This window comes from Neofelis nebulosa, chromosome 4 (genome assembly GCF_028018385.1).
Source record: "Neofelis nebulosa isolate mNeoNeb1 chromosome 4, mNeoNeb1.pri, whole genome shotgun sequence".
In the NCBI taxonomy this organism is placed as follows: Eukaryota; Metazoa; Chordata; class Mammalia; order Carnivora; family Felidae; genus Neofelis; species Neofelis nebulosa.
In genome coordinates this window covers 153,257,981-153,273,939 of record NC_080785.1, presented here as the reverse complement: position 1 = coordinate 153,273,939, position 15,959 = coordinate 153,257,981, and the positions used below count along the sequence as shown (strand labels likewise).

Below are 15,959 nucleotides of genomic sequence, written 5' to 3'. Positions count from 1 at the left end.
ACAGAGAGGGAGAGGGTGAGGACAGTGCTGAGAAGGGCCCCCAACACAGGCTGGTTCTCAACAGGTTTGGGCCCCAGGAAGGCTGTGGGGTTTGAAGCCTGTAGTGAGAGGCAGCTGAGTGACTTCCAGAAGCACAGAGCAGAAACCCTAGACTCCCCCGCTGTGCTACATAGGGCCTCTGCCTGCCCAGTTCTCGGCTTTCAGGCCGGCAAGCATCCCTGCCTCCGACTATGCAGCACAGTGGAAGGAGGGCCAGAGGAGCCCCCAGCTGTCGGAGCAGCCTTCTCCCACACAGGACTCTGCTGGCCAGAGGAAAGGACCGTGACCGGGACCCCTCGGCAGCATTGCAGGCCAAGCCATCGGGACTAAGTGGAAGCGGAATGAGAGGAGCTCCAAGCCCTGCTCGGCTCTGGAGAGACTGTTTGGAGAACTGGTCCTAAAGAAAACTACTAAGCTCTCTGGTACCACAGGCTCACATCACTGGAGATGAACAGGGCGCACCAGTTGAGGTGTGTGCCTCATGGGACCTCTGCTGTGGGGCAGTGGAAATGAGGGCTCTGAGGAGGCTCTGGCACAGCAGCCAGCCACGGGGGAGGGGTGTTAGCATCAGGTTCAGGAAAGGAAGCAAGTGTTCTACGAGTAAGGGAAGTAACAGAGAACACAACATTGCTGCTCCTGCAACTGGCCTGACAAGCCAGGGAGGGGACAGCCAGTCAGTGACCACTAACAGACAGGTGGGCGGGGCCTAGGAGACAGGGCTTCCAGCCGACTGGGAGATAAAGGACAAAAGAAAGCAAATATCATTGGAAAGGCGGCAAATTCAAGTGTGCTTGTGTCTTTTTTTTTTTTTAATGACGTTTATCCATCTATTTAAAAAAAAATTTTTTTTTTAACATTTATTTATTTTTGAGACAGAGAGAGACAGAGCATGAACGGGGGAGGGGCAGAGAGAGGGAGACACAGAAGCTGAAACAGGCTGCAGGCTCTGAGCCATCAGCCCAGAGCCCGATGCGGGGCTTGAACTCACGGACCGCGAGATCGTGACCTGAGCTGAAGTCGGACGCTTAACCGACTGAGCCACCCAGGCGCCCCTATCCATCTATTTTTGATAGAGACAGAGAGACAGAGAGTGCATGCTAGCGCAAGCAGGGGAACAACCGAGAGAGAGGGAGACAGAGAATCCCAAACAGGCCCCACACTGACAGTGCAGAGCTTATGCAAGGTTCAAACTATGAGATCACGACCTGAGCCAAAATCAAGAGTCGCTCACTCAACTGTCTGAGCCGCCTGGGTGCCCCTGTGCTTATGGTCTTTTAAAAACTTACTCTGAAATGACCTATTCTATTAGTCACTTAAATGTTTTAATAGTAAAAAAAAAAAAAAAAAGGGAAAACCCATGTGTGCCTTAAGCCATCAAGGAGTAGGATGGAATATATGTAATATGTGAACACACAGACACCTATATACACACACACATGCAATACAAGGGTATACATATGCATACACACTTATATACACATACACGTTCCACATACACACACATGTATGTACACACACATGCCTATATATGTTATATGTATATATAGATATACTACATCTACATGTATATGAATACAAGCCCAGTAACTCAAAGGTAAAAAGTGTACCTCTTAAATGTCAAAATAACAACGTGAAGATATAGGGTAACGGCAAGCCCAGGGGCTCTCCAGCCTGAGGGTACTCCCTGAAGCTCAGCGGAGCCTAGTGGGGACCTACCCGCCGTTGAGGGTGGGTGTCAGGCCGAAGAGTGTGCAGAGCCCCACAGACATGAGCAGCGAGCTGAGCACTGTGACCACGGCAGCCAGAGCCAGCCCCCACTTGGACTTGACCATGTCGATCTTGCCTGGAGGGCAGAGAGGGCACATCAGGGCTGCATCTCTCCCAGAACCTGACTCACAGGGCCCTTCTGTGCAGAGCTCCTAGGAGTAGAGTGTGCCCTGACAGCTGAGGAAGGGACACCCCCTGGTTTAACCTAAGAAAAGGATGACCATGTATACTTTATACTTCCCAGTCTCAGAGGAAGAGTGTGTCTTTTGGGAACCCTAACCCAGGAAAGATCTTTTCCTGAGAAGCCAGAAAAGCCATGGACCCACCCGAGCCCCTGAGACTCTGCTGGGGGATGAAGCCCTGGGCGTGTCTGACATCTCTCCCCAAGCCACCTCCAGAGGCAGGGAAGCAGGCGGTCTGGAATGCCCGTTTAGCTTGGAGGAAGCCCCTAGCCTCTGTGCTCTGGACCTACGCGTAGAGAAGTAGATGTAAGCAAACAAGATGATGTAGGTGGTCACAAGCGGGATGAGTTCCGCGATGCCAATCTCCTCCTTGAAGTGCACGTGGACCAGGCTCTCCGCCCGAAGGGTGCAGTTGGGGCTAGGGTGCAGGAGCATCAGACGGGCCCGCAGGCTGCCCAGGAACCTGGTCATGGAGCAGGTGGGATAGATGGACCGGCCCTCTTGGGCCAGGGGCAAAGGCAATCCCTGAAAGGAAGGCCCATCAGGGCTTCCTTCCTCCCCATGTTGGAGGGGGCTTTTCTGTGGTGTCTAAACTTCCTTGCAGTCTCTAAGGGGTCTTGGAACAATTCTAAAGTTGTCTCAGGAGCCCCCCACCCCACCCTGCCCTGCTCCTTCCTCAATGTCCCTTTCCCAACCTATCAATGCCAAACACCCACCAGGACAGCCAACCGGAGGCATCTCAAGCACTCTCTCCCTTGCTAGGGAGCTGCCTACAGCACTTTGCTGGGAAGGCCTGAGGCCACATGAGGCTCAGTAGTCTCCAGCTGGGGACCCCTGCCACAGGCTCAAGAAAGCCCAGTGGAGGCATCAAGACACTAAATTTGCCAGCCCTGCCTTAGTCCCTATTCTTAACCAGGAGTCAGGTCACCCCGCTCAAATGTGAAAAGACAGCATCCCTCGATCTAAGAGAGAGAAACATTTCAACAGGAGGCCTGAAAACCCTAAGTTCCCAGGGGGGCATTCCGGACACCCTAGACCAGAACAGGGACTAGTCAAAGCTTCATACCATTCCCAGCCAGGAGCCCCGAGCCGACAGCCTTACTTGGCATGGTAGCGCTGGAAGACCAGGGTAATGGTGTAGGAGACCATCCTCTTCCTGGTGTAGAGGCTCACCCCACTGTACTTCCCAGGAACACCAAACAGCAAGTCTGCAGATGGAAACCAGGAGGTACTGACAGAAAAAGGCAGCTGCCGTAGAGCCGCCAAGGACCCCTCCCACACCCTGAAAAACATAGGGTAACCCCTGATCTGTCAGAGCACCCATCAAAAAGGACATAGTGACCAACAGGCACCCTTGCGGGCCCCTAGGGAATCTGCCCTGGGGTACCTTTGAGCGTGGCTGAGGTCTGTAGGGTTTTGGGCTCATGCTGGTGGATGGTCCCGATGATGTCAGGATCAGCATGGAAGCGTTCCCGGTCATTCTGCCAAAAGTTCCCAGGGGATAGCAGCAGGCACCCATGCTCAGGAAGTAAGTTCCGGAGCTTCCTGAGGCCAGGCAGTAGGTCGGTCACCTGCAGGCATACCTCCTCCAGGCCCCTGGTCCCGGAACTGTGCAGGACATAGGACAAGGCATCTGTCATGTCTGCGAGCACAGGGCAGGCCCACTGCACTTACAGAGGGACCCTCTGTCATCAGGTTCCCAGATGCCTGGTATCTCTAAGAGCCTAAGGATTAGGGCAGCAGGAGAAAGTTCTTTTAGGTGGCCAACAACCAAACCATGTCGTTGACTGACCTCCAAAGTACATCTGGGGCCCAAGCCTCTCTAAGTAAGTTCTGGGAACATGCACAACCTCCCACCGATGAAGACACCTCAGCCAATTCAGTGGGCAAAGAGGCGAGGGTGAAAATTAGGGGCTTCATTTCATTCACCAGAATGCATGTCAAAGCCCTCAGCTAACCAAAACCCAGCGGAGCGGGTGAAGCAGCCTGTGAAGCCAGCACAGGCTGGGGAGTGCCACCCGGGCTGGGGCTTCAGAAGCGATCCCCAGGGGAAGTGTGCTTCTCCTCAGCTCGGCTACCACCACCATATCCACATCTCATAACCGTTGGGCAATAAGCCATCTGAGGCGCGAGGCAGGCAGTTCCCCGTCAGCTCATCACAGGGTCAGCGCCGTGGACACCTACTCTGTCTGAGACCTGCGGATGAAACTATGTGTGCCATCCGTGTAGGTTGAGGGGTAGTGGGGCCACAATGTGAAAGTGGCTCACCCGCCATTCTCACTTGTGCAATTTCTGCAGCACTGGCTGGCGCAGTGGAATCACACCGAGGACCGTACGCCCTCCACCTTCAGTAGGGAACAGATTCAGGGAGGCTGGGGGCACTGACAGGGATACCTGTCTCTCAGCACGTGGTTCCGGATCTCTTCCACCAGCTGGAATGCCCGGGACAGAGGTGAACGAAACACATCTACTGCCAGGAGGTTCTTGTGCCAGGGAGACACTGAAGACTTCACAAATATCTGCTGGATATAAGCCACCGGGGCACCCACGTACTGCAGAAGAAACAGGGCAGGGGTGAAAATGTCAGCTCGGCACATGAGGGAGAAACGGGCCCACACTCAATAAGGATTTACTGAGCATCTTCTATGGGTAAAGCACTGTGGGGCCCAAAGGATGGGCCTTCAAAAGTGAAGACATCTCCAAGGGGTTCTTTGCAATTTATGAACCACATTCCTACACACTTCCCCATAGATCAGGGGTCGGCAGACTATGGCTACAGGCTAAATCAAGCCCAGCGCCTGCTTTTCTAAATCAAGTTTTCCTGGAACACAACCAGGCCCACTCCATTCCGTCCTGTCCACGACTGCTTTCCCACAATAATGGCAGAGGTGAGTGTTCACAACAGAGACCGTGTAACCCACAAAGCCTCAAACATTCATCATCTAGCCCTCTATGGAAAACGTCTGCCGACTTCACAGTAGACCATCAGCTCCCAGCAGGGTGCAGCCTGTCTTACTGATCCTGCCATTTGCAGGTCAGCGGTTTTTAAAGACCGAAAGACCCAACTTTAAATCCCAGCTCTCCAAGTGTATGGCCCTGGAAACATTTTTGACTTCTCTGGATTTCAGTTTCCTCACTGTGAAAGGGGGGTGACTGACATTCACCCTGCAGCATCAAGATGCACACACATCTCACACCACACAGACACACGTGTGTATACAAATAGCACGTGCAGACACAGGTATTAATGGAAATGTTAGCAATAGACAGTGTGGCACATCATTTCATCAACCCCCCACAACAGTCCTCTGAGACGCAAGGTGACTAGCTGGGGCTTCATAACTCCCGCAGGGTGCTGCAAGGTCTCAAACCCATGTCTCCTCAATGGACATCACACACTTTTTCACTAGAACCTGCCATCTGCCCTGAAAGAGCTAACAACAAGCACCTAAGTAACCAAAGTGTTCAGACACGTCTCAGGCAAGCCTGGAACTCCCAGTGATGGAGCGGTCATGGAGCACCCCCATAATGAGGTACTGGATTAGCCGTGGCAGGATTACAGCCAAGGGAGAAGGTGAGTGGAGCCATGAGGTGGGCAAGGACTGGCAGGAGAGGGACGGTGAGGGCCTCAGGGGTGCCAGGGACACCGAGAGCACAGACGGTCTAGATAGCACTAAGGAGTCCTGTCAGGTAGTAACACAAATCACAGCTAAAATGACGGGTGGCTATGATGACGCCTGACTGAGCTGCCTGGATTCTAACCAGTTGCCAAAGAAAAGCCCCTGAGTGTCTCTGAGACGGTGACCAGATGAACACAGTGCTCTGGAAGGCTGCCCTGGAGTTACACTGTCATCCAACTAGAGGCAGGGAACACCGTCCACGGCCGTGACGTACTGTGGTGCCGGCTGGAGGGAGCTGAGAGGGCGATCCCCACACCCGTGCCGCCATCAGGGACTCCACAGGGTGGGGGAGTAGATGAAAGGCCACTTAGCCCCTCGATGATGCCTGACTACAGGTTATCGCACAGGCGAAGGTCAGGATGCTGAACACGAATGGCAAGTTAAGGTCTCCTGGGCCCCTGGACACAAAGGAACAACTCAAGGCAACCGCCTACGCCTTTGTGAAGTTTACACTTATGAAGCCATGTCTTACAAAGGCTCTGGGGACAGAAGGCTGCACCTGCTTGTCATTTGCACGGGACTCAGGCTGCTAGAAGCTGCCTAAAGGCACAGAGGAACCTGGATGGAGCTCGCTGCCGCAGGCTCTGACCTGAATAGCAGCTCATCGACTCAAGTCCTCACACAGGCCTGAATGGGGAGGAGCTGTCTGGAGACGAACAGCTCTACGAGGAGAGCCATCCCCAGGGCAATCATCCTCAAGCCCTGTGAAGGACACAGCGTATCATCCAGGGACAGCATGACACCAGGAAGCCTCCAGACCTGGGTTTGTTCCCACCGGGCACAAGGCTGTGACTGCACATACCACCTCTTCTGCCTTCCACTTCCACCTCCACCCTCAGGCCCACTGAGCCTGTGCAACTGAGCCCTTCGTTTCTGGGTGCAAAACTCCTTCTAGCTCCTGGGCCCTCCACTTCTTCTCCAGCCTCCTTCCCACCCAGGCACCTTCTCCCCAGCCAGGACCATTCGGGCCACCATTTCAATGAAGTACTAACGAACATCTCAGAAACTAGAGCCCTCTCCCTGGGCTCTAGGGATGGCTCTAGGAGTTCTAGGAGCACACTGCTTCCCAAATATTTTTAAGTTTCTGCCTGGAAGTGTACATATTACTACTACCATCATCAGTTTTAGGGGAGAGGATCCAGGCTTTCATCAGATTTTCATAGGAACATGTAACTCCTTCACCCCAGACCTCTCTCTCCTTTGTCCTTCCACCAGCGCTGGGTAAATCCACAGCTCCTCTGTTTGCACGCCTCAGGCGGCCAGCCTCAACAAACAAGAACCATGGACCAGTGATTCTTACTGCACATCCCTGCTTCCCGGCCTTGGCCTCCTTCTGCTGGCAGCCTCTTGATACACCCTGACTTCCAAATGAACTTCTCAAGCAGCTATTCCAAGTTTTTCCAACTCTTCCAAGATCTTGAGTCCCCTCATTTATCACGATCGTAGCAAACTCGTCACCCAACATATGTGCCCGCAACCCCCTCTTATGGGCATCAAAATTCTCTTACAGTGGTTTATTCAATAGGCATGCGCCTGACTCTTGTCATTCACTACCTCAGTTTGGGATCCCCAGTAGCAGACCCTAAGCTGGGTGGCTTATTCGGAAGGTACAGAAAATACAGGAAGGGGAGTAAAGGCAGGAACAAGGGAGGGAAAGCAGCCAACAAAGGGTGTTACTGGACAAGTGACCTCTGTCAGTAATGGGGTTTAGCTGAGTCATCCCATCTGAAAGATCAGAGAGCTGAGGTATTACATACCAACCCCTGCAGCTACTGCTTGAGTGCTGCTCCCAGGGGGCATGAATCCTCCAGCACCTCAGGCCTTCACCAGAGATGCTCTGATGTATGAGATGCAGAAACTGGTGGCTGGAAAGCAGGCAGGCAGGCACTAAAATAAAAGGGTAGCCGGGATGTGGGCAGGGCCCACCACTCACTGCACTAGGCCCTATCATAATCACTACTGGACATTCAAGGGAGAAACAGACATGGAAACAGACACAACACGTGGTATCCAAAGTGAGCGATGGAGGAAGCATAAGGGCCAGTGGATCCAGATGCCTGTGGGCAAAGAGGGCGGACTCCTCACTAGATGGAGGCTGTGGCAGGTAGTCTTCTAACACGGCTCCAGTAACCCCCACCTCCTGATGCTCCTGCCCACAGGCAATCCCCCTGGAGAGAGGGCTACACCCAGCGACCTGCTTCTGGCAAACAGACTACAACAAAAGTAATGACATGTCACTTCTGAGACTTGGTTACACAAGACTATGATTCTTGAGAACGTTATGCTGGGTGAAATTAGCCAGTCAGTACTGTACAATTCTACTCATATGAGGTACCTAAAGTCGTGAAATTTATACAGACAGAAAGAATGGCAGGTGGCAGGGGTATTAATGGGTACAAAGTTTCTGTTTTACAAGATGAAAAGTTATAGAGATGGATGGTTGCACAACATGAATGTATTTAATACCAGTGCACTATACACTTAAAAAGGGTTTAGATGATAAATTTTATGTTGTATTTTGCCACACACAAAAATAAAAATTGGAAGGATAAAAGGACTATGATTCTTCCTCTGCCCCCCTCTTTTGGAACCACCACTCTGATGAAGTCAGCCATATGTCAGCTGCTCTGGAAGGTCCACGAAACAAGGAATTAAAGGGGCCCTCGGCCAACACCCGGTGAGGAATGAAGACCCTCAGCTCAACAGCCTGTAAGGAGCCCGTTGCCAGGTGGGTGCTGAGAGAGCCTGAAAATCAGGTGTCCCCACACCGGGCTTGGAGAAGAGTACAGCCTTGGCTGACACCTTGAGTTCAGCCTTGGGAGACCGGGAGCTATGGGACCCAGATAAGAAAACCAAGGCCCAGAGAGACAACAGGATATGTCCAAGGACACAGCTGACAGACAGTCCAGCCAGGATTAAAGCCAGGGCTGCCCAATTCTCAATCCTGTTGTTTCTCAACAGCCAGCATGCCTGGGTGGTTGGGAACCATGAGAGTTCCTGCAGGAAACAGATGGGAAGGCCCAACATGAGCAGTGTAGGAGGGGAGCTGAGGTCCTAGGGATCCCTGGGGTCTCTGGCCACCAGCACTGACAGTATGAAGCCCCTGATCAGGGCTCCTTGGAATTCCTGTGTCCAGGCTCAGCCAGCCACCACAAACATTGCAATGCTGCCCCTGGTAGCCTAACCAGCTCTGCGGCCTGCCAGGGAGGGCTTAGTGTGAAGTTCAGGTTTCATGATGACCTGGTCTGGGAGAGCCAGGCCAGTGCAAGGGACCTCAGGCTTGTTTTGTTTAAAACACAGTCCTTCCTTTACATGCAGACAGAGCAAACTCCAGGGAGTTTACCTTCACACTGACACACCCAGAAGCTCTTTTCAGAACATGACAGAGGACTCCTGTTAACTCAGCTCTTCTGGAAAACATGGCTGCTGATCTGTCCTCCAGCCCTGGGCAGGTAAGTGGGTGTGGTGTGGTGGGAATGGTGGTCTCAGGGGACCCACCTGGGTTCAACTTCCAGTGCCAGCCCTAGCTGTGCACCTTGGACAATGGTGTCCACATTCTCTAAGCCCCAGTCTCTTACTAGGGAACAGGGATGGAGTCCCAGACCTCACCTCATCACTGAGAAGACCAAACAAAACAACACACATAACCATCTGGCAAAGTGGCCAAAAACAGGTCACTTATATGTAGTCACATTATCATGGCTTAAAACTATTATAATTGGATTTGGCATCTCCTGAGGATCTATCTCTCCATCCCTTGCACACCCCGACCCTTTCCCTAAGCATGGTCACCTCTGTCTCTAAGTTTCTCCAAGTTCAATACAACTGATCTTCTTACCGCCACTTTCCTCAAGCTGATGCTTCTCGGGGACTGGCTTCCCACTGCCCAATTAAAGTTGAAACCCCACAACCTGGGGTTCAACTTGGTCCCACCTTATCAACTATCATGCTCCAAGAAATATGCCTCACTTTACACTCTTGGTCTGCTAAATAAGCCGTGCTGTTTCTCTATTCAACAAGAAGCCTTTCTTGAGCATCTACTATGTTAAAATGTTGGACTATATACGTTTGAATGGAAAATGATCTCTAGTGGGTGGAAACAGAGCACAGAGGGGAGGCAGGTCACAAATCTGCAAGAGAGCTGCGGAAGGCTTTCTGGAGACCGTGGCATCTGAGCTCAGGCTAAAGGATAAGGAGTGCAGGCCTGGTGCGCCCCAAAGGGCAGTCCAAGCATGTGAACTTTGGCCAGATCTGATCAATGACGATGACAACAGTGACAGCCACAAACATGTGTCAAGTGCAAGTGATGGGCCAGGCACTGCACTAAGCCTTTGCATGCCTTCATGTAATCCTCTGACAATGTCTAACGTAGGTATGATTATAATCCCCATTTTCTGAATGCAGAAACGAGGGAAAAAAAGGCATTAAGTAACTTGCCCAAGGTCACACGCGTGTGCAAAATGGAAAGTCTCTACCATTTCTACTTTGCTCTTCCCTTCCTTTGGTAGAAACATCCCTCTTTCAGAAAGAAGTGTCCCTCTGAACCCAACAAGGCTACTGGTTAGTGATTCCAACAGAGGATGGGCCTAAGAGCACCAGGACCTGGCAGGGTGGATCAGAGTCCCCTCTGCAGGACACACAAAAGCAAAAATGCACACTGCAGCTGTCATCACACTATGGGGCCACTACAGCTAAAGGGGAGAAAGACGACTGTACAGAAAGCCACCTCCAGCATACGGAAAGACTTACAATTCAATAAAAAGAAATCCAAACAAACAACTTCATTCAAAATGGGCAACACCTAAAAACACCAAAGAAAGATATGCAAATACAATAAACATGACATTAGTCATCTGGGAAACGCAAATTAAAACCACAGGGAGATTACTCTATACATCCATTAGAAAGCTTTTTAAAAATTTTGTGCCAGGAGTTTTATGGCCTGAAGACTGAACTTTAATGTTTGGGAATGTAAAAAATAACTTAAGAGGCTGACGGATGTGGAAAGAATGGCATTTCTCCTCCGCGGTCTTCCCCAAACCCATACCCCAGTCTAATCTAGAAAAAAACAGACAAATCCCACTGGAGGAGCACTCTACAAAATACCTGGCCGCCACTCCAAACTGTCAAGGTCATCAAAGATAAGGGACGTCTGCAAAACTGTTGTAGCCAAGGGAGGCCACAGGGAAAGTAACCACTAAATTTAATGTGGTACCCTAAATGGAATCTTGGGACAGAAAAAGGACATTAGGTAAAAACTAAGAAAATTTGGTTTCCTTAGTTTTCCTTAGTGACAGTTTCTCAGAATTTCTTCGTTTTTGATAACCTTGACAATTTTAAGGAGCAGTGGTCAGGTACTGTATAAAAAGTCCCTCAACTGGGATTCATCCAACTTCCCATAATTAGGCTGGGGTTATGGGTTTCTGGGAGAAAGACCAGAGGTAGAGTGCCTCACCTGTCACACATCAAGGGTATGTACTATCAGCCTATCTATCACTGCTGACATTGACCCTGACCTCCTTGCTGGGGAGGTAACTGTCTGGTTCCCCACTGTAAAGTGATTCTTTGCTCCCTCTCTCCATATAGTATTCTTTGGAAGGAAGTCACTACGCACAGTCCACGCTTAAGGAAGAGAAGTTATATTCTAATCCCTTGAGGGAGAGTATTTACAAAAATTATTTAGAATTTTTGCCTGGATTTATCTATTTTCCCCCATTTACTTAATCACATGAACTCAAGATATTTTATACTCTGGGTTATAATCCAATACTACTTTATTTTATTGCAAAATATCTTTTGTTTTCCAGCACTGGCCATTGGGAACTCTTTCAGTTGGCTCCTGTGACCCTTTGACATATATTTATTTTGAATTGACATCTTTGTCTTCTCTTTCTAACCAGACAGATCTCCCCAGAAGCTGTGAGGCTCTACGTGTCCCCTAGATCATCCTGCTGGGTACACTGCAGAATGTAAACATATGCTGAATACAGGAATGAATGGAGGAATGAAGGATGTTCTGGTTCCTTAGTGGGCAGCAGGTGCTTGCACTGTTGTGCCCAGTGCCCGAGCCTCCTGATTTTCCTTTGGAAATGGTCCTCTCTTGTTCTAAGCCTAGTGATGGTGACAACTAGCTGATGAAGCCAGTCAACAAAGCACCACCTTCATCACAGGATTTGGGTTGGGGACAGGCAAGCTACCTCACTTAGATACAACCTGGCACCTTCTCGTCCTGCACTGGATTAGATATTGCAAGAACATAAGGCTCAAGCTGCTGGAGCTTTTAAGCAGATCAAGAGTGGAGCCAAAAGAGCTGAGAGGTGAACTCCTTTTGAGGCCCAAACCATAGTGTTCTTGAGTTCTAGGACTCTAAAAATTCCTTTTGATTACTCTGGTTTGAGCTGAGTTTTCTCTTCCTTATAACTAAATCAGTCCTTACTGCTCCTATATTGCTGGCCTGAATTTTTATCATGGATGGTCAGTGGAGGTAAGAGAACTGACCCCTGACCTGCAAGACACTAGGTGACTGCACTGAGGCCTGGGTCCTTCTCAATCCTTCAAGGGGTGGGGGCTCCAAAGAGAGAGAAAACAGCCAATCTTCTGACTGCTGAGCCCTGAAGTTATTTGTACACCTACTTACTATCATCATCCCAGACCAATGAAGGGCATTAAGGAAGTTTAAAGAGCTCACAAACAAGTCACCTCCCCAACAGCCGTACCATTAAATACCTACCTGTATTATCAGGCCAACCGAACTCTTCTAGTCATGAAACATCCACAAACACAGACTCCCCTGTTGTGACCACATACCATCAGTTCCATAATGTGGTACAACTGCTTCAAGAGATTAATAAAGGTAAAAGGTCTGAACCAAGAAGGTCCCATAGTGAGCCAATGGTCAAGCTGGTACATGAAGTTACAGAACCAGTTTCTGCCAGCACCACACCATGCTCCCTCTGACCTTCATGGACAGAGTCCCATTAAGCCAGATTAATATATGGCTTAACACACACCTATCTTACCAGCTTTGTCTTTATTTCAGCAACAGTAGGGGCAAGTTTACAACAAGTTACCTGACTGCTATATTACCTATAAAGGACAAAGAGGAATGTATCATCACTGTCAGAGACAGGGTGGAAAAGGAAGAGCTCTGTTCCCCAGGCTTTGGTTTTCCTCCTCAACAATACACTCAGTCCAGCACAAATCCATGGGACCAAAGCACAATGTATGAAGGAAGGACACTTCATCTACTACCTGGCAGGTAAAAGCTTTCGAAATGGGCTAATCGAGCTTGTAAGATTTCCAAATAACGAGTCCAGCGTCACAGCGGGTTAAGTCCTCTACCTGAGACCCTCAGCTAGAGCAACCGTTACGTCCTCGGCTACATCAGTGCTCAGCTCAGAGGCAATCAACTGAGAATACTATGGCCCAGAACAATCAGGGACCTGGGGTCAGGAGTCCTGGAGTTCTGATCCAGTGCTGACCCCATCTATAACTAGGTAACTGAGGCACTTCATCACCCTGGGCCCCCTTTCCTAACTATAAAAGAGATTTAAAAAACCCAAAACACAAAAACTCAACACTTTTTACCAAACTTCATTGTGAGGAGAAAATCAGACGTGACATCTGAAAACATGAGGTGCACACTGATATATGAGACCCTGATCACAGATCATTCTCTAAGGATGCTCCATGGCTCTCGTGACCACTTGGGACAAGGAGGAGATGGCCTGCTTGCCAGAGCACTGCTTGGGCCCGGGCATGGTATGTGAACAGGCCAGGCAGGACTCTAGACCCATCTGGCCATAGCTACAACCACCACAGATCCCACCTGGCTGTTGAGGACAGTCACATTTTTGTGTCACTTGGCGTTTCCTTTCAAAAAAGGTTATTCATTAACTGTGTAATGAAATATTTGTGGTGCCTTTGTAAAAGCTGTTCAAGTACATGTACCCACCAATCCAAAGCTGGCCACCCTCACTCTCACTCCCAGAACCCCTGCCTTGGCCAATTTCCACCCAACCCTCGGGGCTCTCCCCAGACACACACTGAGCACCTACCCACTCTGGCCGCTCACTGGGCTCTCCTGGTTTGTGGTCAGAGGCCACAGGTGGGGGTGAGTAGTCCTTCACAGGAGTGGTGAACTCCACCGGTCCTGTCCCTGGCAGGGGCAGTTTCAGCAGTGGGCAGCTGGGACGAACAAGAAGGAGAGAAGGGTTAGGACATGGCAGGAGCACAATCTGCGCCGAAATGAGTGACACAGGGGCCAGCACAGCCGCACTGCATTCTCCCTGCTGGGACTGTATGTGTGTGCACAATATCGGAGTCATAAAACTTCGGAACTAGAAAGATACTCAGAAGACACCCAGATCAGAATATCAGAATTTTTCAAGCTCAGAGCACCTGGATGGCTCAGCCAGTTAAGTGTCCGACTCTTGGTTTCAGCTCAGGTCATGATCTTATGGTTTGTGAGATCGAGCCACATGTTGGGCTCAGAGCTGACAGGATGGAGCCTGCTTGGGATTCATTCATTTATTTATTCATTCATTCATTCTCTCTCTCCTCTCTCTGCCCCTCCCCATGTGCACACATGTGCCCATTCTCTCTCTCAAACTTAAAAAAAAAAAAAGAACTTTTCCAAAAAAAAACAGGATGCATGGATGGCTCAGTTAGGCATCCAACTTCGGCTCAGGTCATGATCTTACAGTTCATGGGTTTGAGCACCATGCTGGGCTCTGTGCTGACAGCTTGGAGCCTGCTTCGGATTCTGTGTCTCCCTCTCTCTCTGCCCCTCCCCTGCTCGCAACTGTCTCTCTCTCTCTCTCTCTCAAAAATAAACATTTAAAAAAAAAAAAAAACTTTCAAGCTTATTTTTAGCCACAGAAAGCTTACAAGGAAGTCCAATTGATAAAACAGACTGGATGAATATTTTTAGAGACATAATAAAGATGTTAAAAAAAAACCAAAACCTTGTCAAATTAAAAGACAACAATAAGAAACTGGGGGGCGCGGGGGATGTATAAAAATCCAGAAGGAGGGGCGCCTGGGTGGCTCAGTCGGTTAGGCGTCCGACTTCAACTCAGGTCACGATTTCGCGGTCTGTGAGTTCGAGCCCCGCGTCGGGCTCTGGGCTGACGGCTCGGAGCCTGGAGCCTGCTTTCGATTCTGTGTCTCCCTCTCTCTCTGACCCTCCCCCGTTCATGCTCTGTCTCTCTCTGTCTCAAAAATAAATAAACGTTAACAATAAAAAAAAAAAAAAAAAAAAAAGATTTGGTATTTCGTGTCTTTGTTTTTGTCCTCACCTCAAGGTATTTTCTGAATTTCCCTTCTGACTTCTTGACTCATTGGTTGTTTTAGAATATCCTGTTTAACTTCCACCTACTTGTGAATTTTCCAGTTTTCCTTCTAGTATGTTTAGTTTCATTCCCTTTCGATTGGAAAAGATATTCTATCTGATTTCAGTCTTCTTTAATTCATCAAGACTTGTCTGTGGCCTAATGGATGGTCTATCCTGGAGACTGCTCCGCGAGCACTTGAGAACATGTCTTCTGCTGTTGCTGGGTGTTCTCTGCATGTCTGTTAGGTCTGGCTGGTTGACACTGTTGCTCAAGTCCTCCGTTTCCTTATCTTGCTGTCTCTTCTTGTATCTAGTACTGACAGCACAGAACTGAAATATCCAACTATAACTGGATTTCTCAATTTCTCATTTCAATTCTGTCCGTTTTTGCTTCATTTATTTTGTAGCCTTGTTATTAGGTGTGTGAATGTTTATAACTGTGATGCACTCTTGCTGTACTAAAGCATTTATCAATATGTAATGTCCTTTATTTTGTTACCTTTTAGATGTTGTCTGACAATCATAGAGCCACTCTAGGTCTCTCTCTGTTACTGTTTGGCATGGAATATATTTTTCCATCCTTACTTTCAACTTCTTTGTGTTCTTATATCTCAAGTGTACTATGTATCTGAAATGTCTTGTTGACAGTATATAGATTCGTTGTAAATTTAATCTGCCAATGTCTCTCTTATTTTTTAAAAATTTTTTATGTTTATTTACTTTTGAGAGAAAGAGAGACAGAGCATGAACGGGGAAGGGGCAGAGAGAGAGGGAGACACAGAATCCGAAGCAGGCTCCAGGCTGAGCTGTCAGCACAAAGCCCAACGCAGGGCTCGAACCCACAAACCGTGAGATCATGACCTGAGCCGAAGTCGGACGCTTAACCGACTGAGCCACCGAGGTGCCTCTCTCTTATTTTGTTTTTTTAAAGTTACTCATTTTTTTTTTTAACGTTTA

The 15,959-nt window shown here is 49.3% G+C and overlaps 1 protein-coding gene across 3 annotated transcripts in view; it reads right to left on the bottom strand.

Annotated features, from left to right (window-relative positions):
* The window catches only part of SCAP (SREBF chaperone), a 73,107-nt gene that overhangs the window by 9,999 nt on the left and 47,149 nt on the right, over positions 1-15,959 (bottom strand). For all 3 annotated transcript variants that reach the window (XM_058727145.1, XM_058727146.1, XM_058727148.1), the window contains exons 3-8: positions 13,726-13,855; positions 4,383-4,540; positions 3,376-3,596; positions 3,091-3,196; positions 2,279-2,451; positions 1,756-1,882 (exon numbers count right to left, since the gene is read on the bottom strand). In XM_058727145.1, coding sequence (XP_058583128.1) covers positions 1,756-1,882; positions 2,279-2,451; positions 3,091-3,196; positions 3,376-3,596; positions 4,383-4,540; positions 13,726-13,855 — 915 coding nt within the window. The remainder of the gene's footprint in view (positions 1-1,755; positions 1,883-2,278; positions 2,452-3,090; positions 3,197-3,375; positions 3,597-4,382; positions 4,541-13,725; positions 13,856-15,959) is intronic.